Consider the following 26,266-nt stretch of genomic DNA (forward strand, 5'->3'; position numbering starts at 1 on the left):
CTCCAAAAATAAGCCCTAGAAACACTTCATTAACAAGTCCATTTAAATAGTGTCCAGGCAGCTATACAGGTTAAAAAAGTAAAATTAATGGGGAATAGAATGCAGCAGGACAGATGTGACAGAATGTGATGACACGACTATATTTGAATAAATGTTGATATTATTATTATTATTATTATTATTGTTATTGTTATTATTGTTATTGTTCTTCTTATTATTATTATTAAAGAATAAATGTAGACTGTTGTTCATGGAAAAATAAGACAGCCCCTGAAATTAGGCCCTAATGCATCTTGTTTCCAGCCCAGCCACATAAAGTGTATTTGTTTGTTTGTTTTAAAAAAAAAAGGGAGCTGCATCAAAATGCTTCAAAGTGCTTAAGAGTACAATAAAAAGATGTCTTGTGTCTTGACGGCTTGCAGAGATTTGCCCAGGAAAAGGGTTTTCTATTTTAATAAAACATATTGCAACGAGGACATGATACATTTCCCGCATTCAGCAAGGAAACAAGCAGTAAAAAAGGAGATTATTCAACGGGCGCCTGACAGCGTTTTGCTGGTGGTGTTATAAAAAATACCATATTCTTCCTTACAGTAGTTACATAGGGCTGCTGGTTTAATTTTAAGTGTTTCCCACAAATCCTATGGAGTCCAGTTCAGACAGGTGATGACAAACAGCTTAAAAAGTAAATAAGTGCTTTAGGGAAGCTTAAGAAGATGCATTTTCCCTCACAAACATCTCAGGTTAAGGCCATGTGTGTAGCTTTACTTGCAATAACACATAAACTTGTAGTAATGTGAATATTTACAATGATCTGTCTGTACCCTTAAGCCCTTTACAACAAGAGGTTCTTTTCTATATTCATTGATAGCCCTTTGTATTGGCTAAAACCTCTCTGATACGTGTTTTTTTTTTCCATCTTTGTGTTGGAACAATATGATAATAATATTTTTCTGTTTATTAAATTAGCAACTACTCCGCGAGATGCAACAGATGGCGAGTCGCCCCTTCGCCTCCATCAACGTTGCCTTAGAAACAGATGAAGAACCGCCAGATCTCATCGGGGGAAGCATAAAGGTGAGAGCTGCTGCTTTAGGATGGGCCTTCACAATTAATCACGGTTCCTTGTTTTAAACTCGTGGTCAATGGGGCAGAGTCCAGTTGAGGCCTGTATCCAGTGCAGTGCCTCAGGGGGCAGTGCTGGGGCCGGTATTATTCAATATATTCATCAATGACTTGGATGAGGGAATAGAGTGACTGTCAGTAAGTTTGCTGATGACACCAAGCTGGGAGGAGTGGTGACACTGGAAGCTGTGCTGCCATCAGAGACCTGGACAGGCTGGAGAGTTGGGTGGGGAGAAATTTAATGAAATAGAACAAGGGCAAGTGTAGAGTCTTGAATCTGGGCAGGAACAACCCCGGGTTCCAGGGTAAGTTGGGGAATGACCTATTAGAGAGCAGCGTAGGGGAAAGGGACCTGGGGGTCCTGGGGACAGCAGGGTGACCATGAGCCAGCACTGGGCCCTTGTGGCCAGGAAGCCAATGGGACCTGGGGTGGGTTAGAAGGGGGTGGTCAGTAGGTCAGAGAGGTTCTCCTGCCCCTCTGCTCTGCCCTGGGGAGACCACACCTGGAATCTTGTGTCCAGTTGTGGCCCCTCAGTTCCAGCAGGACAGGGAACTGCTGGAGAGAGTCCAGCGCAGCCACCAAGATGCTGCAGGGAGTGGAGCATCTCCCATGTGAGGAAAGGCTGAGGGAGCTGGGGCTCTGGAGCTGGACAAGAGGACACTGAGGGGGGACTCATTCATGGGGATCAATATGGAAAGGGGGAGTGTCAGGAGGATGGAGCCAGGCTCTTGTCGGTGACAACCAGTGACAGGACAAGGGTCAATGGGTACAAACTGGAACACAGGAGGTTCCACTTAAATTTGAGAAGCAACTTGTTGGGGGTGAGGGTGGCAGAGCCTGGCCCAGGCTGCCCAGGGGGGTTGTGGAGTCTCCTTCTGTGCAGACATTCCAACCCGCCTGGACACCTTCCTGTGTAACCTCATCTGGGTGTTCCTGCTCCATGGGGGGATTGCACTGGATGAGCTTTCCAGGGCCCTTCCAACCCCTGACATTCTGGGATTCTGTGATATACCTACAAGGAACCCTGAGTCCCTTCAGGTTTGTGTTTGGGCTGGTTTAGATAAAAGTTATACTGTTAGCAGGGTATGAAATTTTTGTATTTGCCCTGTTAGTTTTTATGGCTTGTAATAGAGAAGAATGGAGCTTTTCACAGTAGAACATTTGGCTAGAAATAGCTAGAGGTGCTGCAAATAGAAACCATTTTCCTGTGATATTGCAAAGCAAACAGGAATATAATCATATCCGTGCGCTGTAAAAGTATTAACCTATTTCTGATTATAAATATATGTTCAAATAAGTCTTGTGATGTGCAAATAGGAGTGTGGAGGAATCATTGTCTTAGAGCAGGCTGGATACTCTCAGACACGACATGTTGTATTTTTAGGAGAAGGATGATTGAAAGGAGACCAATGAATCAAAAGATCTTTGTAATGTGACACTTTGACTGGTGGGCTTGTATACAAAAAGAAAAAATTAAGAACCTGAGAGCAATGATTATTTTTATTTTGTGTTTGAGATAGCTGTTTGTTTTATTTAGACTTCAGTTTTTTGGAAATCTTCCTCCTTAGTCCAGGCACAAAGTTTCTCACCTTCTATTTCTGTGACAAGAAAGCAGGTTATGCTCTTCTATTACAAAAAGTGTGTATTTTAATAGTTGTAACACACAGGAAGACAATCCAGCTGCAGAACTTCTGTATGGTAAGTAACAATATTTCAATCTTGGCCTTAGTATCAGGGAGTACTATAATTAAGGTTGCCTGTATAGCTTTACTCTTATTTATGTGTGAGTATCATCTTTCATGGCAAGTTGTAACACTTTTTCCACTTGATTAGTGTCTAGGAGCAGGTTTTGGGTGGACAATATGCAGAAGGAGCTTTTCAATATATTGTCTTAGTTTCATTATTCGTTCTGGTTATTTACCGTGTTCCATCCACAGCTGGAATGATTCCGGTGATCCCCCCGTGTTTGAATCCTTCATGAACTAATCGTTACCTTTCTCCGAAGTCAGGGATTATTGTCCCTGTTTTGCAGTGATGAGCCTTGGAGTATAGTGATAATAAAGTGAAATTTGTGAAGGCATTCTGTAATTTGGAGTAATTGTGCTGACCGGTGTCTGGGACCTCTCCATGGAGGCTCTGAGTGGTTCTGCTCCCCATTGACTTCAGATCATTCCATTTTTCTGAGTTTTTACCATTTCAGTATTGGTGTGATGAGGATGGTGGGCACTGGAAGTCATTAATCACTTATAGCTCACCAAGACCTTAAAAAACATGCTTGCAAATTTGGATTGTCGCTCAAGAAATTAGAATGAGCCTTTTGGTTCCATTGCTTCATGGAAGAAGCTGTGGGGTGGGTCTGGATGCTCCCATCGGGCTGGGGGTAGATTTGTGAGTTTGCTGATGGGTTTGAGTTGCAGTTTGTCCGTCCGGGGACCAATTCCCTTCCCCTCTTTCTGTTTTCTGTAAACAAGTTGACAAAAAGCTGCAAGATCAAGCCAGAACAAAGCTGTCCCAAACTTTTTGATCTCTCTTGCAAACTACAGAGAAGATGGTAAACTTTGGATCTCTTATGTTCCGATTAGTGTTTTATTTCTCCTCTTATTCAGCTGGCAGCGCCTTTTCCTTTTTCATTTGGGCTTTGTTGTTCGCGTTCTCCTTCATACCCCTCTACTTTTTGTTTTCTTCTCGCTTTCTTCTTTGATTATAGGACTGTTGAACTCTTCTCCTTTGAAGTGCTTCCATAGGCAGCACCACGGGCCAGGGTTTCATCTTTCACTCACAGATAAGCGTCTTTGCTTTCCCAAATCTCCCATCACCTTCCACATCTCACTTTTTCAACCTTCTCGGGTTACTCAAGAATGGATGGAAAAGCCGATTTTAAGCATAATAAGACTCTGGACAAACGTCCTTTTTCCAACCCAGAACTTACCAACTGCTAATTACCCTCAGTGCTGATAACTCATACAGATGTTTCTTGATCATAAATGAGTCTGTCTGATTCAGGCAAATGGTGCAAATAGTGTTCAATAACCTGGAGCCGAGTAGAGAACGTGGACATGGATGGTTGTGCGAGCAGGTAGCTTCATCTGCTGGACCATCTGCAAAACGAGGATGCTTTTCCATGACAAGGAGAGTTGCTAAATTTTTGGGGGTGATTTATACAATTTTTTTATCATCTTGGAGAATTTGGACGGGGGATAAAGTACATGTAGAAGACTGGAGCGTTTCAGCAAGTTGAAATTGTGTGTAGAGGAAAGGGAGGCTCAGGAAACCTGTGGGTTGTGAGCAATGTGTGGAATGACCCTTCTGAGATCATCTGGCCTGTTGGCATATAAATAATACAAATAAATTAATAAATTTAATAATACATTTAAATAGAAGTGGAGAAGCAGTCTCAGCATCCTTGGGGTCAGCTTTGGTGTTTCTCCTCATCCCTTTTGCGTGGGGAAGAAGCTTTTAGCAGGAGGAGCTGCAGGAAGATGGGCTGAGATGATACAAAACTGTAGAGCGCATTTTTCTTTGTGTTTTGTCTGTTCTTTAATTATTAGCCCAGAAAAGAGTGGGGAGAACTGTTGCTCCGCTGTTGAACTCCAAGCCATTCTCCAGCTGCTCTGCTTTGCGCTGTGTCAAGATTTGAGAGCCGTCCTTTTAACGCAAGAAATCCAGACTTGCGCGATCATAAATGCACCGATGTTTTTCTTCCCCCGTGCGAATCGAAGCCTTTGCTTAATAATGAGTTTATTGGAGGGTTACAGAGGAGAAGTGGAAAATGGGACATCTTGTCTGCAAGAGATTAATTTCCTTTTCCATCGTGCATAGCCAATTGGCAGCCAGTGTCAAGCCAGTTCCATCCTAAGCTGATGTTTTCCAGCTGGACTCTATTAGAACCGTGTTTTCAATTAGTATTTTTCCTGGGGTACTTAGAAGTAATAGAAAGTGATTTACCTGCAGGGAGACTATTCATATTACAGTCCGCAGCTAAGCAACACGTAACCAGCCGCTTTGGCTCATTTCTCACTCAACAAATACCCAGTGGATCGCAAATCTACCACTGAATTTGCTTAGTTATTACAAAATCCGTTGGATTTTCTTTTTTTGTGCATTCTGAGGTGCTGCCTATCGCGTTTTTTTTTTTTTTTTTCTAAGAATATTTAGCATCTCTGGGTATTTGGGACTCATCCAAGTGTCTGAACCGGTGCTACTGTAACACTTTTTTAATTTTAGGTCTTGTTATCTAATTAATATAAGTCTTGTAGTCCTCTGCAGTGATTTTTAGAAGCTTTCCTGAAATAATTTGAAAGCTCAAGCTCAACGTGAGCCAACAGTGTGCCCAGGTGGCCAAGAAGGCCAATGGTGTCCTGTTCTGTATCCAAACCAGCGCGGTCAGCAGGACAAGGGCAGTGACCCTTCCCCTGTGCTCTGCATTGGGGAGGCCACACCTGGAGTATTGTGTTCAGTTCTGGGCCCCTCAGCTCAGGAAAGAGATTGAAGTGCTGGAGCGGGTCCAGAGAAGAGCAACAAGACTGGGGAAGGGACTTGAACACAAGCCCTATGGGGAGAGGCTGAGGGAGCTGGGCTTGTTTAGTCTGGAGAAGAGGAGGCTCAGAGCTGAGCTCAGCACTCTCTAGAACTACCTGAAGGGCAGTTCTAGCCAGGTGGGGATTGGGCTCTTCTCCCAGGCATCAGCAATAGGCCAAGGGGCCATGGGCTTCAACTCTGCCAGGGGAAATTGAGGCTGGAGATGAGAAAGCAATTCTGTGCAGAGAGAGTGGTCAGGATTGGAATGGCTGCCCAGGGAGGTGCTGGACTCACCGGCCCTGGAGGTTTTTAAACTGAGATTGGCCATGGCACTTAGTGCCATGATCTAGTCAATGGGCTGGAGTTGGACCAAGGGTTGGACTTGATGATCTCTGAGGTCTTTTCCAACCCAGTCCATTCTTTGATTCTGTGGAAAATTTATAATTTGCCATTGATTTCCAGGTGTCTTGAAGCTGGTAAAGGCATGAAGCTATGGCTTGTAGATCCTTGGGAAAAGCAAATACACAGCATCGCAGCAAGCAGATGCTTGAGGAAAACACCTACAGGATCAACAAGAAAATTGTTGCATTAGAAAAATTTATCCTCAGGTTGGAAAAAAAATATCTTGGAAGCTTTTAAAGCATTTGAAAAACACTCTTGTATAATGGAGCAGTTGTCTGGTAGAGCTGGTTTTGCTGTGCTGTATTTAGGGATCCAACGTGCGAAACCAGTGCTAAGAGGTGGTTATTTTTGTGTCCGTGATCAACAGACTGTCCACATTTATAGTTGTTTAGATGGAGTGAGAGAAGTATTTGGTGAGCAAAATCCTTCTGAAGTTCATTTAGCGTGGTCTGTACCTTCACGCCGAGCCGCAGTTAATTCTGCTGCGTTGAGCTTCTGAGCGCAAAAGAGCTTCCCTGAAAATCCTTCATCAGACATGAGCTTAGCAAGCTGGCCGATTCCTTAAAATAGCAGAAAAAATGATGGAAAATAGCACCTCACTCTAGTAATAAGTTTGTTTTCTTATGGAAGAAAGTGCTGCTGGGTGGTTCGAAGGCTGCCTGGAGGCCCCATCTGTCCCAGAAGCACAGATTTGAAGTGGTGGGCTGATGTAGGAGCGGGCAAGGGATACCACACATTTCTATTTCCCGTTTACTTGTATTTCACATGCGAGTGGTGCCCTTGTGAAATTCCGTGTGCATTGTAATGAAGATGAGCAGAGAAGTGAGAGGTAAAAATCCTGTGCCACAGGGCGGTGGGTTCGTGGGTACCAGTGGTGAGGAATGATTGGAAATGAACATCGTCCAGCTCCAGCACCTCTCCAGGGCAACTTCATCTTATTTTTTATGTGTAGCTCTGAGCCCTGCTATGCTGAGCTGTTTCATAGGAGGGAAGTTCAGTGAAGAATGACTAAGGGCCAAGGAACCGATTGTTTTTAGGGCTGTTACCCTGTTCTGCTTGTCACTCTTGGTGACTCATTTCTCCACTTAGTTCACCTTATTGACCCGCTGTTAATCCATCAAATTTGCTGATGGACCAGCTTCTGTGAACCCCGCAACCCGCTTCACTTAAAATAAACCAGGTTATCACATGCGTAGTGACCACTAAGTCTCCCATGTCACCAAGATGAGATGGGGGATCCTTGTCCAAGGAGGGAATGGCAGGCTTGAGCTGTGATATGTAAAAGTATTCTTAAGTAGAAATGACCAGGCTATCCAGATGCTTTGGAGGGCAATAGAGCAGGTTAGGGTTTCACAAATAAGCTGAGAGTCATTCTGTATCCTCCGAAGGTAAATGGTTGGAGGAAGGAGACGAAATTGAGGGGCGAAAACATAAACTGAAGAATCTTAACCCGATGTGGCAGTTGCTGGAAAAGGTTCATGTGCAAGCTGGTTTTGTTTCGCCTGACGTGCCTAAGCCAGACTGCTCGGGCTCGTTAACTTGCCTTTTGAAATGCGATTTAATGGCTAATGCATTATTTCTGGGGTTTCAAGCATTTGCTGGTTCTGGGAGCTTTTCCCTGTGTTAACACTAAGGCATTCAGAGCTTGTCAGCATGTCGTTGTCTCCTTGTCTTTAGCAAAAGCACCTCGACTCGTGAGACTCGGTCCGTGTGCGCGAGCGGGATGCGCAGTGACAAGTGACATCCCAGCTTGGACTTCATATTTGCTGCTAATTCTACTGAAGCTGGCCCACTTTCTAATTCATGGAAAAGTATATGATCCACTTCGAAGGAGTGTTGTGCTAGATGGGGTTGCCAGTGGTAAGAAGGGAGTGTTATCTGGGCAGCCGAGGTGCGTAAATGGAATAGAATGGTTTCAGATCTCCCCCAGCGCCCCCCCTGCCATAGGCAGGGACATCTTCACCAGCTCAGGTTGCTCAGAGCCCCGTCCAGCCTGGCCTGGGATGTCTCCAGGGATGGTTCATCCACCATCTCTCTGGCCAACCTGGGCCAGGCTCTCACCACCCTCAGGGCCAACAATTCCTTCCTCATGTCCAGCCTGAGTCTCCCTCTTTTAGTTTAAAACCATCATCCCTTGTCCTATCACAACAGGCCCTGCTCAAAAGTCTGTCCCCATCTTTCTTATGAGCCCCTTTTAAGTCTGGAAAGGCCGCACTAAGGTCTCCCCAGAGCTTCTCTTCTCCAGCTGAACACCCCAACTCTCTCAGCCTGTCCTCCCAGCAGAGCTGTTCCAGCCTCGGGTCATTCCTGTGGCTCCTCTGGCCCCTCTCCAGCAGGTCCATGTGTGTCCTGTGCTGAGGACCCAGAGCTGGACCAGCACTGCAGGGGGGTCTCAGCAGAGCGGAGCAGAGGGGCAGAATCCCCTCCCTCCACCTGCTGCCCACGGGGCTGGGGATGCAGCCCAGGATACGATTTGTCTTCTGGGCTGCAAGCGCACGTTGTGGCTCATGTCCCATCTTTCACCCCCAGCACCCCCAAGTCCTTCTCCTGGGGGCTGCTCCAAATCCCTCCATCCCCAGCCGGTGTTGATACCAGGGGTTGTCCTGACCCAGGAGCAGGACCTTGCACTTGACCTTGTTGGACCTCATGAGGTTCATATGGACCCACTTCTCGAGCTTGTCCAGGTCCCTCTGGATGGATCCCATCCCTCAGGTGTGTCACCTGCACCTCTCAGCTTGGTGTCATCTGCAAATTAGCTGAGGGTCCACTTGATCCCACTGTCATTGATGAAGACGTTAATCAGTACTGGTCCCAGTACCAAGCCCTGATTAGCTGCACCGGAGTTGCGTATAGTCTGACTGTGATCCGTACTGTGAAAGCAGCAACAAGAATACCTGATAAAACCTTCACTTAAAGTATTATTTCCATTTAACTAGTTCTGGGTATGGTGTTTTGATTTCTGTTGCAAAATCAGAGACTTGCAGGGAAACTTTTGCCACTTCCATAATATGATATGGAATATAAATATTTGGAAGGGAGCGATCATGAGATGAACGGAGACATCTGTTAATCCTGCATTGTATTTAGGGAATATTTGGCTGATAATTGAGATTGAACTAGTTTTAAATTTGAAGACTATAAGTTTTTCTGCAGGCTGGACCCTGATTTTAGCTGATAAGAGTTTGCTGGAGGGAGAGGAAGGAGCATGAAGCTTCTTCCCACAGGAGAGGGGTTTTCTAAGCTCTTTTTTCCCTCTAGTGCAAACGAGCGTCTCTTCTGATTGAAGTACTAATAACACCAGCAGCTTCTCAAAACCATTACCGGGGGCCTATTTGCATTCCTTTATGCCAACCAGTTGTTTTGTGTGTCTGGGCTTTGCAGCCTTCACACAACTCTCCTGTTCCATTGCGCTTTTTTACTGACACTTTCTCATGTGCAAAAGCCAGCCAAGTGGTCAAAAAGAACCAGAAAAAACCTGCCTCTCCACCCGTGCAAAATCAAAATACATATATCCACCCTTGGCCCTATATATTCTGCCCAGATTTGCTGCCCATGGCCTCATCCATCCCATCCCCTCCCCGAGGCATCAGCAGGGAACTGAAGAAGGGCGAGCGGTGCCTTACCCAAAACCCAAAGCTGCGACGTGAGGTTTTGTCATTTCAGGGTGACTGCTTTTGAAATACAAACTTCTGCAGCGAAACCCTTCCCTCCACCGAGAGATGGGTCTGGTTTTTAGCTGGGTTGACAACGCGCACTTGAAAATATAAAGCAATTGTTTAACACATAGGGAGCAAACTCGCTGCCCGTGAGGCTGGTTTGCGTATGCGCTCCCGGTAACGCAGGATGCTCGGAGCTGTATTTCCAATTTCAGGCTGTTAACATTCATCTAAAGGCTTGAATATGTTTTTAATGTAGTTCCTCGCACGCAGGAACCCAGTGTTGGGGACAAGTCGTGAGCAATTCATTCCCCAGCCCCCGTGTCACTTCCAAGGTAGATATCAGGGACAAGGTAAATGTAAATTTTTAATCTAGACTCATTTACTGCAAATTATTGCTGGAAGTTCATTCATCTTTATCTTGGAGGACATACATATTACCCTGAGAATATGATTTTTTAAAACTTAATACTCTATTTTTTATAGAAAATTGCTTGTAACGTATTTTACAAACGTTCAGTCAGCTTTTAATGGCACAATTTAAAAACTCGCAAATGGAATTTGACCCTTTTTCTACGGAGTGAAATCATCTGAAGAAGTGGAATCAAATAATAAAGTTGAGCTGTCTCAGTAATGTTCCTCTCTTCCCCCACCATAAGATTTCTTCCTTTATTTTAATTTCCTTACTGGAAATTGAAAACCATGTAAGAGTTATTTGATCAAACCACAGAAAAATGTTTTCTTGTTAAGGCAAAAAAAACCATCTCTGCGGTATTTATTTTATACTTTTTGAAAAGCAATATGCTGGCAGTCTATTACAGAACCTAGATGAAATTGATGCTGTGTTTTTTTAAATTACACAGAATATTTATTGTTCTAGCCATTAGTTTTATGTGACACATTATTAACCTTTAGAATTTGTCGAATAGAAGCAGCGTAAATAGAAATAATGAGGCAAAATAGAAATGTTTAGGTTGAACATCGCGCCGCGCGGCTTCGTTGGGGAAAGCGCTTGGCTGTGAAATTGTCTCCCAAGGGAACTGGTGGTGAAATCCACACCTGGGTCACCTAGAAATAGCCCAAAGTCCTGCAAAATGTCCTGTTTGTGTAGAAAACCCTGCTGGAGAAACCAAGCTAATTAGATGATCTAATAGGTCTCTTACTGCTTTATAATTGTTTAAGCTTTGCTCGTATCAAAACTCATAAACAACTGAATTTTTTATGCTTTTTAATGCTCGTTTTGGCCAGTAAAGTCCTTATGGAAAAATAGCGCAGAACAGATTTTGTTGCCTCCAGGAACAATGGGCTCGTGTCACCGCTTAGTAAAATACCATCAGCTTCATATTTTCATCCAAGAAAAGGGTCGTCCCTGTTTCCAAAGCAGCGCCCAACACAAGACGCGCGATAGCGCTTCGTGGTTAAAAAGCAAATGCTGCCGGTGCACATTGCCCAGCAAAGCGCGTTTGAATCCGCGCGCCAGGCCGGGAGGTCTGTGCTGCTTTCTTGGTCTTTGATTGACATTTGCACTGTCCTGAGTCATAATTGTTGGGGTTTTTTTCCCCCCATTGTTTCCATTGATCGTGGCTTTGTGGGTGTAGATGAGCAAGGACCATTGCAGAAGAAGGGTTCGGGCTGCATGGAGCCTGGAGCTGCTGTAGAGGGGCCAGAGGAGCCACAGGAATGACCCGAGGCTGGAACAGCTCTGCTGGGAGAACAGGCTGAGAGAGTTGGGGTGTTCAGATGGAGAACAGAAGCTCCGGGGAGACCTTATTGTGGCCTTTCTGGACTTAAAAGGGGCCGATAAGAAAGATGGGGACAGACTTTTGAGCAGGGCCTGTTGTGATAGGACAAGGGCTGATGGTTTGAAACTGAAGGAGGGAGATTCAGGCTGGACATGAGGAAGAAATTGTTGCCCTGAGGGTGGTGAGAGCCTGGCCCAGGTTGGGCAGAGAGGTGGTGGATGAACCATCCCTGGAGACATCCCAGGCCAGGCTGGACGGGGCTCTGAGCAACCTGAGCTGGTGAAGATGTCCCTGTCATGGCAGGGGGGGCACTGGGAGCTGGGAAGGTCCCTTCAACCCAAACCATTCTATGTTTCTATACCATTGTCACTCCAGCTCACTCATAATATTTTGTTGAGGACCAGGAGGAGCTTTAGGGAAGGTTCCTGACAGCCAGACCAGCTGCAGTGGTCTATTCGTAGCACAGATACCACACAGCATCCCTTTTGCTGACCTCCATCCTGGTTGCAACCAGAAGGGAGATGATCTTCTGGCCCCACATTTCTTAGTACTGCTGTGCATGTTGGCTGGATACAACCACTCTCTGTGTTTCATGACTCAAGGGCGCAGCTCCTCTCTCATGGGCTCCTGGATGGCTCGTAGGGATTGACCCAGTCCACCAAAGGGGAGATCATCTTCATCATGAAGACTGTTGTCTTCATGCACCCGCTCCAGCCGCTGGGCTCTGCTGTCCCCTCTGTGCCCCTCCCGGTGTGGGGCTCTGCTGTTCAGGTACCGCGCGGAGCAGTCGTCGTGTGCCGAGTGTCTAAGGGATGCACCCAATTTGCATAGATTTGAATAATGTCTACTTTATTGTGCCATTAAGCTTTCAATAAAAAGCAATCGCTTCTATAATTCCACAATGGGTTTATCAAAACACTCTAAATGAAAGTCTCTGGCAGAGGCTGGTTTTAACCATCTGATGAAAGGTGTTACAAAGTTTGGAGCTCTGTGGATTTTATGGGGTTTTGTTGTGTTTTTTTTTAAGTGGGCCATGAAAAGCCACCTGTCAGACTGAAGCACAAGCATTTAGAATGACCTGATCTCTGGTTGCCAACTCCACTTCAAACCTTCTTGCAGAAAAGCAGCTTGGATCTTCAATAGGAGCATTCAGAAACCATGCAGGAGACAGAGGTGGGAAGGAGACATGAGCTCTTAGAGTCATAGAAGAGTTTGGAGTGTGGTGGACCTTCCCAGCTCCCCCAGTGCCCCCCCTGCCATGAGCAGGGACATCTTCACCAGCTCAGGTTGCTCAGAGCCCCGTCCAGCCTGGCCTGGGATGTCTCCAGGGATGGTTCAGCCACCACCTCTCTGGCCAACCTGGGCCAGGCTCTCACCACCCTCAGGGACAACAATTTCTCCCTTATTTTAGGAATCTTGTTAGATCTCCCCACAAATATTCAACTTGAAGCCAGCCAGCTTCTTCTCAGCTGCTCTGCACCATGATAGCACCTACATAGGTCAACATCAAAACACGAGCGGGCTCACAGCAGGGCCAGCCATGGTGAGATCCACAGTCAGGATCTCCATTAAGCTGCTGGTTGAATTACCCACATATTTTCCTCTATATCTGCAGAATACAGTCCCCGGGCTCCACCGCCGGGTTGCTGTGTATCTCTCGGAGGGGACAGAGTGCCCTTCACTCCCGGCTGACCTCGTGCTTGCATCCAATTCATCATTCCCGTCACTGGGCGCGTGAGTCATTTCATCAGGCTGCGCTTTGTCTCTCGGCCCGGCGAGCGCGCGCTTGGCGCTCAGACGCAGGATGAGTCACAGTTCACAAAGCAGGTGCCTCAACTGGTGCTGTCAAAAATAAATTTGCAGCACTTGATTCTTTATGCTGGCTTGTTGGTTTGTTTTTGGTTTTCTGTTATTAACTGCCGCTTGTCTCAGGAAAACGTCTAATTTTGGTGGACAATAGGCCATTTTTTTCCCTTTTAGATTGAAGATCAAGACTAACTGCAGCAAGATGACCTTGCGCTTAGTTCTGTCAAAATGAGCCTGACAGATTTTGGTTGCATCATTATAGAAAGTATAGTCCCTTGCTTTGTATGGTTAATAGAAACAAAGTTCCCTATGTGGTGAAATATTAAGTTTTTTACTAACCCTGAGGTTTTCTGAGCAGGTTGGTGAGGGGAGGAAGGAGGCGCAGGGTATGTCCTCTGCCCTCAGCTATCTCTGGTGCATCAGATAGGTTAAAAATTCACTGCAGCACAAGGGTCAGGTTCATCGCCATGGAATAAAGCTGAATTGTAGGTATTGGTGTGGCTGGGGACAGCACTGGCTGCATCTTCGGGGGCTCTTTCAACGCCAGTGACACCTGCATAGGAGCTCCTCGTGGTTCAGAGTGGCATCGGGAGAGCAAAGGGAAGATGTGAGACCTTGAAAAATGAAATAAAAATCCCATGGAAAGGGAGAGATCGTGCCCATGGGGACTCATCTGAGAGTTGCTGCTGCACGCCCAGCGTTCCTTAGTTGGAAAGGGCAGAGGAGGGGAAAGGGTCTTGCTTGACACTGAGACATGAGCTGAATTACCCTCCAAGTCCCTTCAACTCTGTGACTGAGAGCTCTATAACCAACTGCGTCTGTTCCTTAGGGGTTTATGATGTGCAGGAGGATCAGGGTGGTTTTGATACCGTCACCAAGGCCGTGTCAAAGCCTGAAATGCCTCAGGTGGTCCAGAGCAGCAGACAAGGTTCAGAGAGGGATTGTTGGATGAGCGTTTGTGTTTAGAAAAGAAATTCAGAGTGTTGCTCATTGAGATGAGCAAAACAAAGGCCGAGATGTACAGTAAGGTAAAGGACTGGGAGAGGGTTAAGGCACAGAAGAACATCAGGTGGATTAGTAATTTTAGATTTGAGGTCAGAAGAAAATTTCTGGTACCAGAGCGGTGAGATCCAGGAGCAGGAGCCTCTGGAAAGGTCTCACAGGGGTGACGGCACAGGCTGTAAGTGTAACTTTTAAAGCAGAACATTGCACTTTTATGTACAGTCACCTGCATTAGTGAAGAGCTGGATTCGGTGACCGTGAGAAGTATCTTTCAGCCTTCTGTCTCTGGGTATTGGCTGGAGGATGATGGGCCTGCTGCCGAGTGTCCCCGTGATGTTATGAAGCATATTGGAGTAGAGTTGCACTGAACAATTTATGTTGGGGAAGGAATGGACTTTCAGAGGTGTATTGATTAAAACTGTAGAATGTTTTGGGTTGGAAGGGACCTTCCCAGCTCCCCCAGTGCCCCCCCTGCCACGAGCAGGGACATCTTCACCAGCTCAGGGTGCTCAGAGCCCCGTCCAGCCTGGCCTGGGATGTCTCCAGGGATGGTTCATCCACCACCTCTCTACCCAACCTGGGCCAGGCTCTCACCACCCTCAGGGCCAACAATTTCTTCCTCATGTCCAGCCTGAATCTCCCTCCTTTAGTTTAAAACCATCACCCCTTGTCCTTTCACAGCAGGTTCTGCTCAAAAGTCTGTCCCGATCTTTCTCATCGACCCCTTTTAAGTCTGGAAAGGTCACAGTTGGATCTCCCCAGAGCTTCTCTTCTCCATCTGAACACCCCAACTCTCTCAGCCTGTCCTCCCAGCAGAGCTGTTCCAGCCTCGGATCATCTTCGTGGCCATTAATCCAGTAGGAGTTAAAAGCAAATACAATGAAAAGGGATTAGAAAACATAATCTTTTAGCTTGTTCAGTTGCTTCTTCATCCATCTCTTCCTCCCACCACCACTTCTCTGCGTGGTCTGTGCTGCTCCCTCTGCTCAGTGCTGAGGATGAGCAGAGTTCTCGCTGTAACACCCTGGCACTGACCTCCGGGATTCAGCAGGACTGTTTTATTATCAGTGGGATAAGTAAGGTCCTTGGCTTTCTCCTAAAGAAAAATAAACGCTGTGTTCGGTGCACGCTCCCACTTGTACCCCAGAAGCCCGTGGGCTGTATTTCTGCAGTCGCCTTCTTCGTGCTCTCTCCATTACCTCTGGTAATTGAGTCGCCTGTGGGATACAGCACCAGGGTGCGCTTGGTTGATTGTGGGAACAGCATTATTCTGAGTTTGATCCCTTTGTGGGAAAGGAGGAGATGAAGAAATCTGCAGTCGTAAAGCAGGCAGACGGCAGCCGCCGTTGTTACAGCCTGTAGAATGCGTATTTATCTACCTTGCACAGACTAACAAATTGTTGTTGCAGTCATTACAGTAAATATGAAATATGAAAACAATTTTAAGTTTCATTTTGCTTTCTGTCATCTCTTTTTTTTTCCTCTCTTTTATTGAGCAGCAGTAATTTAATAGCATTGTTTGACTCCTGTTCATTTTTTCGGTGTCTTGCATTGCATTGAGTGTCTGTTGAACGTTTAAGTACAGTTGTACGATTTTTTTATGCCTAATGGAAAAAGCAATAATTATTTCATTAGTACCAGGGTACTATTTGTCCATACTAAACAAGAAATCAGAAAGCACAGAGTGTACCAGGCAGAATAGTGTTTCTTAGCTGTTTGTGTTTATGCGGAACAAAAGAAGACGCTCTTTTGTGCCTCTACTCATAGGTGTAGACTTGAATCCTCATTTTACTATTGTGCCATCCCACAATAACGCTGATCGTGTGCAATTGTGTGCGCGATCAGGGCCCAGCTTAGGTAAGAACATATTTGAGTTTCTGGGCTGTGCTGTTGCATTTTGTCTTTCTAATGATATATTGAAATGAGCTGTTGATCATTCAAATAAAATCTCTACTCGGATACAGCGGGAAGATGAAGTTTGAAGACCCTAAGGGTCAGCAAGGGATCCAGTCCCTTGTTCCTTGGGTGGGAACCCGTTGTATTTTCATAGTTAATAATTCACATTTTATCTGAAAATGTTATTTCATATCCACATTTGCAATGTAAGCATGAAGCATCTGTATTCAAAGTAACCGGGCTTCAATAAAGCATGTGAAGAGCAGTCCATCTAAAGATAGGACAGGTCCTAAGAGCCGGGATCACAAAGTGGTCCTCTGCTCTACTGAATCCTCTGCTTTTCAGTTTAAAAAGGGCCAATAGAGTCCAATAGACTTGTAAAGCACTTTCAGCCCCCAGAGCAACCAGAGAAGATTGTCCAGAGTGGTCAAGGAGACCACTGGAAAATGAACAATGGTCAAGGAGATGGACCATTGGAAATGAATGTCATGGGAAAGAACAGAAATGAAGGACAAAATTGAGGGGGGGACGGGACACAGCTTAAAGCAAAAAGCAGTGAAAAAGGGAGCAGTTTGGGGGTGAGTTTCTTTACGACGTTAATGCAGACAGTGCTGCAAAGGTGTCACGTAGAGGTAATGGAAGTTGAACCACCATTTGGAATGGAAGTTGAACTTCCATTTGGAAATGGAAGTTGAACCACCAAATCGCAGTGGACAGGTGTTTGCGATGGGTTCAAAGGGAAAAAAGAACCCTCAATCCTGTTTTTTAGCATAAGCTGCAACTTTGTTATTGCATTTAGGGAGGAGAACAAGCCTTGTGCAGTCCATGACTTTTTAATCGCTAGATTTTTATTAAGTAAATGTGGGGTTTTTTGCGACAAGTCAGAGTTTTGATTGTTACTAACGCTGATTGTTGCTTTGCTGGCTATGTGCTGGAAATTTGCCCAGCACAGAAATGTGGTTCGTGCCCCGGAGCTGGTGCCATCTGAAAGCAGAGACGCCGCTGGGGAAGAGGGAGGGTGCGATGCGCTGTCTGACGGTTGTTTTCTCCTCTTCCTTCCCTCGCTGCAGACTGTACCAAAGCCAATAGCGCTGGAGCCCTGTTTTGGGAACAAAGCAGCCGTTCTCTCTGTATTTGTGAGGTTGCCTCGAGGACTGGGGGGTATCCCACCGCCAGGACAGTCAGGTGAGGAATATTGGCTTGGTATTAACTCTCTGCTCCTTCCCCAACCTCACAGTCACCTCACGCTTTCGGATTTGATCCCGTATCCTGTATCCACACAGTGGCCGAGGATGCGCTCGGGTTGTTTTAGGCTTGCTAACTCGGGCCCTGACGGCTTCTGACCTGATGTTTGAATCAATTTCTTGGGTCAGTTGATGGATGAATGTTTGATATTAGGATTACAATTTAATTTGTGGCTGGGGAGAAAGGGGGATCTGGTACAGACAGGTTTGCAGGACTTATGAAAGTAACTTATCTCCCAGGCTATTCCCTTCATTCCCAGCTCTGTTTATATAGAGACGTGAAGTCATAGAATCATTTTGGTTGGAAAAGCCCCCCAAGATCATAGAGTGCAACCATAACCCACCCCTGGCACTGCCCCATGTCCTGAGAACCTCATGTCTGTCTGTCCAGCCCTTCAGGGATGGTGACTCCAGCACTGCCCTGGGCAGCCTGTTCAATGCCCCACAGCCCTTTGGGGAAGAAATTGGTCCCCAGATCCAACCTCAACCTCCCCTGGCGCAACTTGAGGCCGTTTCCTCTGCTCCTGGTGCTTGTTCCTGGGGAGCAGAGCCTGACCCCCCCTGGCTCCAAGCTCCTTTCAGGCAGTTCAGAGATCAGAAGGTCTCCCCTCAGCTCCTGTTCTCCAGCTGAACCCCCCAGGTCCCTCAGCCGCTCCCATCACACTTGTGCTCCAAACAAGTCCTTTCAGAGCATCCCTGCCCTCCTCTTAGCAGCTCTCAACAAAGAAGTTTTCACCATCCACCTTGAGGTTTCCTTCTTCTCAACCCCTTCTCACTCGAACCTCTTTGTAGGGCACTGAGACATCATCTCCTGAGCAGTTTGTGATTTAACTGGGTTTTCTCCAGCACCCAGTGAGCACGGTGAAGCAGAGCATTAATAAAAGAGTGTGAGCTGGGCTGGGATGGTTTGGTTGTGAGCTGGGTTGAGATAAATCCCAGATGGCCAGCGGTGGTTTGTCTGTGGATCTGTTGGGAGATGGTGGATGTTGGGGACGCTCAGTGAAACCTCCTTGCGCGTGTGCTTTGAGGATTTATTCCAGCCCATCTTCAGGTGCAGGGAAAGACACCCCCCTTCAGTATTATGGGTTTTACATCCATTAATACCCACACTTACTTCCAGCTTTTTCAACTGCCGTTGCTTTCAATAAAACATGCAATATTTAAAAGCTTATTTCAGAATAGCCGCTAGAGTTTAATCTCTTAAGCCAAAATTCCTTTCTAGTTTGCTTTTTCTTTTAAGAAGAACTCAAAAGCTGATATTGCTGTTGTGGCTCGGAGGGTTTTTCTCAGCTGCGGTGGGAGGATTTGCGGCTGTGGCTGTTTCATTCCGTGACTTATGTTGTTTTGTCGCCCCAGGTCTCGCGGTGGCCAGTGCGCTGGTGGACATTTCACAACAGATGCCAATTGCCTACAAAGAGAAATCGGGCGCCATACGAAATCGGAAACAGCAGCCCCCTGCACAGCCAGGAACCTGTATTTGATGCATGGACATCAGAAACTGTAGCGGGTTTTAAACAAAACAGAAAAGTAATACCTAGGAGGAGGAGGAGGAGGAAGATTCCCAAGTTGTGTCAGAAGAGACTAGAAGCGCTCGGAAAAAGAAACACAACTTCCTTGAACCCAAGTTTTTCTCTCATCTGCGTGATAGTCGGCTTGATTTGACAACTGCTCCACTTAAGTTTTACTGACACGTGGCTTCAGATTGCTCCTTTGTTTTCTTCAGGTTTAAAGTAAAATGGTTTTCTCGCAGGTCCCGTAACATCCGATCGCCGCCACTCATGGTCAGTTGTAAATAGAACCGTAGTCCAATATGAATGACACTCAGGTTTATACATGGAAAGTGCTTTGTAGTTCATGTATTTATCAAACTGTACAAAAAAAGAAAAAGATGCAGTGTTTACAGGTGTCAGCTCTCAACACATAAACACTACTATTAATCTTCAAAGCATCTTCATCCTTTGTTTTCATTTAATATGATATGTTTATTCCCTCATTATTTAAGTGGAACTCTCTTCAAGATGCAGCATTTTTGTAGATGTCGTGGTCTGGAACATCAGGAACACAGAAGCTGGGATGGTTTAAAGGTTGATGTCGTGTGTTGCTCAGACCATGTGAAATACCTGGAGAAGTTGAATTTTGCTTTTGAAGGACTCGGCGTTTACATCGTCTTAACCTGCTTGGCGTACACCACACACAAGTGCCTAGACTGGAACAGATCTAGGGAGTGAGGAACCTGCTACACACCTTCTTTTTAACATAATTATATTCCTTTTAAATATATGTATACACACATACATATAGTCACCCACAGCAATCTGTGTTGTTTGTAATACATCACGTGCGGTCAGGAGAAAATGGCATTTGACTCACCAAAAACTACTTGACCAAATGGAAATATCTGGAGGGAGAGCAGAGTTTCAGTATCTCATAGGAAACAACTGGTTTCACCAGCGCTTTTAATAGCAGCGGTTTGTGTTCCAGGTTCTATACATCGTATTTCTTCTGATTTTCTTTGCCTCCCTTGTACCTCCTGGATGAGTAAGATTTGCTCCATCTCCTTACAGGGTGTAAAAAGCAACACTCTGGGTACCAGATCATTTGAAGATGAAGTAAAATAGAACTTTAAATAAAAAGCAAGCAGAGCAGCTTCATCTGGCCCCAGGTTTGAGCGTTACAGGATCAGTTACTGGTCGTTCCCATTTGGGTTGAGCTCAGATGTTGAAGAAGGTGGTTTGCTGGTGAAAGGGAGGGACTTGCAAACAGCAAAGGGAAAGTTTGGCTATTGGGGGCTGTACCAAACCCTCTGAATTACTCTGACTAGTTGGGATTGTGGTTTTGAGGTTCACGGTTGGGTTGAACCCAACCCTGTGTGTCTCCCTTCATTCTGGAACGTGAGCGAAGGAACTTGCTCTTGAATCTTCTGTCGAGGTATTAACGCGCCCTTTTCCAAAGTGAACCCAAGTAGCTGCATCTTTTTGTGCGCACGTTTGGGCGATCGATCACGTATCAACCACTTGTTCTTTTCTCCTTTTTTAATTTGTTTTTTGTTATTTTAAGCAGTTTGAAGAAGCTCTTTGGAGCAGCATCACGATAAAGATGGGAATTGCTGTACGTGTCCAGACAGTGGTGATGGGCGACAGCCTGCAGGTTTAAACACCGCGGTGGACTAGGATTATAATTTAATGTATCATTTAACGAATACATATATGTGTGTGTACATATATATAATGCATCTGTTTCTAAACCAGAAGCCTAAATGCGCTCTTGGGGAAAGAAATTAGGAGGGTGAAAGAAATTATGGGAGGGAAAGGGGGGAGCTTTGTCTTACAGAGTGAATGGGTTTAGGCAGTTTAAGTTTTGACTAATGCACAGATTACCTCAGACAGATTAATCTCCTCAACTTCCTACGTGTATAGGGTAAGCCTGAACTAGAGAAATAATACTGGACTAAAATGCCCCCCCTATTATTAATGTCCCTGTTTTCGGTCGTGATGCACATCCCCGTGTTCAGAGATGTCTTCTTGCTTCTCCAAGGTGATTATTTGGGAGAACTGTCAACCCAAATTGAGAAGGCTCTTGTGCTTAAGTCTCCATATTTAGGACAGCGCTTAAGCAGGTGTTTAAAGTTGTTGCTTAGGTTTTCCTAGGCAGAAACAGCTTTCAGGACAACAGGCCTGGAGGGTTGATAGATTTTAGCTGAAAGGTGTAAATGGGCTTTTTACCCCTTCAAAAAGTTGGTTTGTCTGGTCTCCAGAGCTTAGAGAAGTGCAGCCACAAAAGTGACATGTTAGATATTGCAAAAACGAGTAAAAATGATCAAACTTTGAGGTTTAGCCAAACCAGAAAAATATATATAAATAAAAGAATGAGACTTATTTATATAAAGAAAATGAAACAGCTCCTTTAGGACATAGCTCTGTTCTGCATCTTATCTCCATACTGATGAGGGAAAAAGAGGATTCTCATACATATCTCTGCTGTGAACAGTTTCATCCCAGCTTGAAGGTAAAATAGAGGCGATGGGGGGAGGAAGAATTGGGGTTGTTTATCACCGGGCCAATATGAAAAGTGAAGGATTTGCGGGTTTATTTCTTTTGGAGGTGATGGGGGGGAAGAGGAACCTCATTTCATGGGAGAACCTGTAAATAAATGACAAATAACACACCGATTTTGCACTTGTACATAAACTATACAGTAGCGTGCAGACCATGGAAAGATTGAAAGTGTATATAAACCAGGAAAAAAAAAATATTGAATGTATTTTTGATGCATTTTAAACGATGTATGAGTTTTGTCTTAATAACTTCTTCATCTGATGAGTATTAGGTGACTTCCCAGAGCTTTAAAGAAACATCAAATTATATTCGTGGTATCTTGCAGCATAAAGCAGGGAGGCATAACTTGACTTTTATGTATTCAAATGCATTTCACTTAAATGTGTAAGAGAAGGAAAACACGGCTCTTCCATTTGAAAGGGGGAAAAAACGACGCTTGAAGACAGGTAATAAAAGTACTTAGGGTAGTAATTACTGGGAGGATTAAGTCAGCAGTTTAAGCCTCTGCCATTAAGACTGTGCCAGTGATTTCCATTCAAAATCACTGTTTTCAAGTGCTTATAACTGGCTGAAATTCAACATTCGAGGTCTCAACCCCCAGAACATTTTTATTCTTTGAGAGCAGCCTTTAAAACCAAATTAATAAAGAACCAGAAATGTCGTAGCCCTTTTATTCTAGAAAGCAACGGTTCTGTTGGATCTCCAAATAACTCGTGCTTGTTCACCGTTTTCCATGTTTTTTAGCCCAGAATTTCTTTGGACTGTTTGTAGCACAACAGGAGACCCCGACACGTTATGGGTCAAGATGTTGGATACAAGATTTATGAGACGCAACTTTTGAGTTATTGCTGCTTTCCCTGGGCTTAAATGCTCTGTGTTGAAATTGCCAAAATAAAGCTATCCACGGTGCGGTAATACCTGCGATTAGCGTAAATTCATAGTCTATAATGTACCAAAATGTGATGGTATGGCACCATAAAAGCTTGACGGCCCCTGTTGGCAGGTACACGCTCCATAGGGGTAGTTTGTGTTCTAAATACTGCTCAGAAACATCGTTTTCTCTGCGGTCAACATTTACCAAACTACGTAGTCCCTGGGTTTACAAATGGCAGCTTGGCCCTAAATTGGCTGAACTGATGAGATAAATAAAAGGCTGAGATAGAACTTGGGGCTTTCCCCACAACCCACTGGACGTCCAGCGCTGATTCTCCATCCGTGACAGCTCCAGATGTTCACAGCTGCTGCTTTGCCTTTTCTGCAAGACCCCGAGTTAGGGACAGAGCATCACCTGCATCTCTGAGCCTGCAAAAACCACAGAAACGAGGGGTTTTCCAGCCCTGAGCTTGCGAGAAAGCAAAGAACAAACGCGACGTGCCAGGAGCAGCTTTTTGACCCATTGATGAGCTGCAGACGCCGCCTCTTTTCTCCTTTTTCTTTAGATCTTCATTTGGGAATAGTCCATGGGAAGGGCAAGGAGGGGGTCGGACCTTTCGGAATCTGAATGAAGCTGCAGAGCAGGTTTGGGAGGGAAAGTCGTTGGTGTTTTGAATGCAAAGAGAAGATGCTCGCAGAGCCTTGGGGATGCGGGAGCAAAGGGACGGGCAGGTTTATCATTTTTGGACGCGGTCTTGGCAATTTTAGCCAAATTCACACTTTTTCTGTCAACAGCTGCTTAAATCAGAGGAGTTTCCTGTGTCAAGAATACTACAATGACGTGTATACACTGATTTCTTTTCTGCATCACAAGTTTTGCTCGGTTTATCACTTTGTTCCAACACTACTCACGGACTATCTTTGTGTGTCTTCCAGGTACTACAGTTCTTTATACATTTCCTCTCCATTTATCTTTGACTCCACAAACCTCACCAGAAGAAAGAAGGAAAAATATAATGTGGAGGAGTGTAACATATGTCAGTCCATATTTTTATTAAAAAAAAAAAAAAGGCAAAAAGAAAATAAAAACAGAGTTTTCTATTACTCTAGAATTTGTGCACAATAAATATCCTTTACACCAGGATCCTTGAATTAATTTCATTCTGGATTGGTTTGTTTCCTTTATTCTGTAATTATTTACGATTCTTCTCTGTGTTCAGACCTGAGCTTAGTTTGTTAATATGTATAATTTAGCATTTATTGCATTCGTATGTAAATATGAGCAAGCATTGTAAACTATTTCATTGCTGGGGACTGTGGGTGTTATACATACACACATTTAGGACTGCAGGTTTTGGTATAATTTTTTGTATTGTAAAATAACAGCTAATTTAAAGCAGGAACGAGGAAATTATTGGGAGGTCTGTGCATTTTAAATAAAAAATGTGAAGTACATGTATATAAATAAGAGTAAATAATGCAAATCTTTCCTCTGAAATAAAAAGTAGATGATCTGGTTAAATAATTTTTTTCAAAGCTTTTTCTTCTCTTTTTTCCCCCTTTTTTTCAAATACAAGGAAGAAATGAGGTGTTTAAGGGTCGTGGCGAGGATGAGGTTCTACCATGGTGGTGGTGCCCTAAGGTGCCTGATGGAAGCTCTGGTCACTGGTCTTGGAGGTGCAGAAGAACTTTTTGCAAGGGCCAATAGTGATAGGACAAGGGGTGATGGCTTGAAACTGAAAAGAGGGGAGATTGAGGTTAGATATGAGGAAGGAATTGTTGGCCCTGAGGGTGGTGAGAGCCTGGCCCAGGTTGGCCAGAGAGGTGGTGGATGAATCACAGAATGGACTGGGTTGGAAAAGACCTCAGAGATCATCCAGTCCAACCCTTGGTCCAACTCCAGCCCATTGACTAGATCATGGCACTAAGTGCCATGGCCAATCTCAGTTTAAAAACCTCCAGGGCCGGTGAGTCCAGCACCTCCCTGGGCAGCCATTCCAATCCTGACCACTCTCTCTGCACAGAATTGCTTTCTCATCTCCAGCCTCAATTTCCCCTGGCACAGTTGAAGCCCATGCCCCCTTGTCCTATTGCTGATGCCTGGGAGAAGAGCCCAATCCCCACCTGGCTAGAACTGCCCTTCAGGTAGTTCTAGAGAGTGCTGAGCTCAGCTCTGAGCCTCCTCTTCTCCAGACTAAACAAGCCCAGCTCCCTCAGCCTCTCCCCATAGGTCTTATGCTCAAGTCCCTTCCCCAGTCTTGTTGCTCTTCTCTGGACCCGCTCCAGCACTCCAATGAACCATCCCTGGAGACATCCCAGGCCAGGCTGGACGGGGCTCTGAGCAACCTGAGCTGGTGAAGATGTCCCTGCTCATGGCAGGGGTGGCACTGCGTGAACTTTGCAGGTCCCTTCAACCCAAACCATTCGATGATTCTATTATCTTCTCCAAGGTTGCCTCTGAATGGTGCTGGAAAGGACAAGCACCCTAAAGACGTGTCAAAGTCATCACTAGAGGAAAAGGGATCGTCCTCCTTGCAGGTCATCTGGGATGGTCAGGGCTGAAGCAGGAATTTATTTGCTCCAACCTCCTCAACACTGGGGTTATGAGCCCTTCCTGCTAGGATAGAACTGGTCTTTATTTGGTTTGGCGACTGTTTTACTGTCCCAAAGTTCAGGCTTTCTGCATTCAGTGTTTAAATAAGCCCAACAGAGCTTAAAAATCTCAGCCTGTTTCCATTCCTGCTCTCACTGCTGATTTTCCCACTAAATCGCTCCTTCCTTTGAATCAGAAGAGAAAAACTTGACAACCCTGGAGGCTGCATGACTGAAGATTTTTGCTAATGAGTTTGCAACCTTATTAAACGTTGGTGCCAGCTGATGCTTCAGAGGAGCACAAAAGCCAGGAGAATTAAATCGGGGGTGACCGCTCCCACCCTTTGGAAGCCCACGTGTGCCCACCCAGCATCCAGGAAAAACGAGACGCAATCCGTTGTTCTCCATTTATTTTTATGTCGCTCCTCAGCTTTGAAATCAAGCACTGCTGAGATGAAGCGGAGTTGAACCTGGTGTTTATGAGCCATGAAGGTTTCAGTCACCGCCGTCTCCTGGGACCGTCGTGCTGCTCCATCCCGCTGCATTAAACCTGGATGCCAAATCGCTGCCGAGAACACGCCAGCCCAAAATCACAGCATGGTGTGTCCAGACTGGAAATGGAGTGGGCAGGGGGTCGTGGGTTTAAAGCCAGTTTAAGCTCAGCGGGAGAAAACGTAGATGGACGGGACCGTATTTCATCCCTGCTCTGATTCTTTTCTTCTTGTGTTGTAGCAAAGAAAAGAGGTTTGCAGGGAACGAATGAAAGAGAGTGTGGAGGTTCTCCAAAGCTCTGCCTACCATCAGGACAACGCTCTTTGCAATCACCCATCATTGCTAAACGCACTTGGGAAGGAGTCAGAGAGGTATTTGTCATGCAGCTTTCATTTCCACAAGACTTAAATACCCATCGTTTACAGAAGCAATTTTAAGTGTTTTTTACCAAGCAACCAATTTAATTCAACCACCCTACAGAAAGCCTGGATTTGGGGTTGGATTGGGTGCTTTTTCGCCTTACCCAAGTAAAAGGTGGCGTTTGGGGCGAGTCTTGGGTTGGTTACACATTGCTGGTTGGTAGTAAAATCAGCTGTTGGTGTGATGGAAGCATGAACACTTGCTTTTTGTTCCCCGTTAATGGGAAGAAGGGAGGAAAGAGAAATACAGTCAGTCCAGCCACAGCTCCACAGCCAGCACAAGGTACCATTTTGGAAAAAGAGCATTTGCACAAGTTTTTTGGTGTTTCTCCTTGCGGGCTTTGGTTTCCAAACTAATTGAGTAGCAACAAAGCAGGGGATGGAGTCACAAAATGAAAATCCCGAGACACTGCAAAGGCATAAGGTGGGAGGATCTTTTAATA

At 45.3% G+C, this 26,266-nt stretch overlaps 1 protein-coding gene across 1 annotated transcript in view; it reads left to right on the top strand.

The window, feature by feature from the left end:
• ATRN (attractin) overlaps positions 1 to 23,409 on the top strand; it is a 173,346-nt gene extending 149,937 nt beyond the window's left edge. The window contains exons 27-29 of the mRNA XM_082050319.1: positions 970 to 1,077; positions 17,219 to 17,333; positions 18,749 to 23,409. Coding sequence (XP_081906445.1) covers positions 970 to 1,077; positions 17,219 to 17,333; positions 18,749 to 18,873 — 348 coding nt within the window. The 3' untranslated portion in view covers positions 18,874 to 23,409. The remainder of the gene's footprint in view (positions 1 to 969; positions 1,078 to 17,218; positions 17,334 to 18,748) is intronic.
• Positions 23,410 to 26,266: the final 2,857 nt, after the last annotated feature.

This window comes from Streptopelia decaocto, assembly GCF_964273445.1.
Source record: "Streptopelia decaocto genome assembly, chromosome: 4".
Lineage (NCBI taxonomy): Eukaryota > Metazoa > Chordata > Aves > Columbiformes > Columbidae > Streptopelia > Streptopelia decaocto.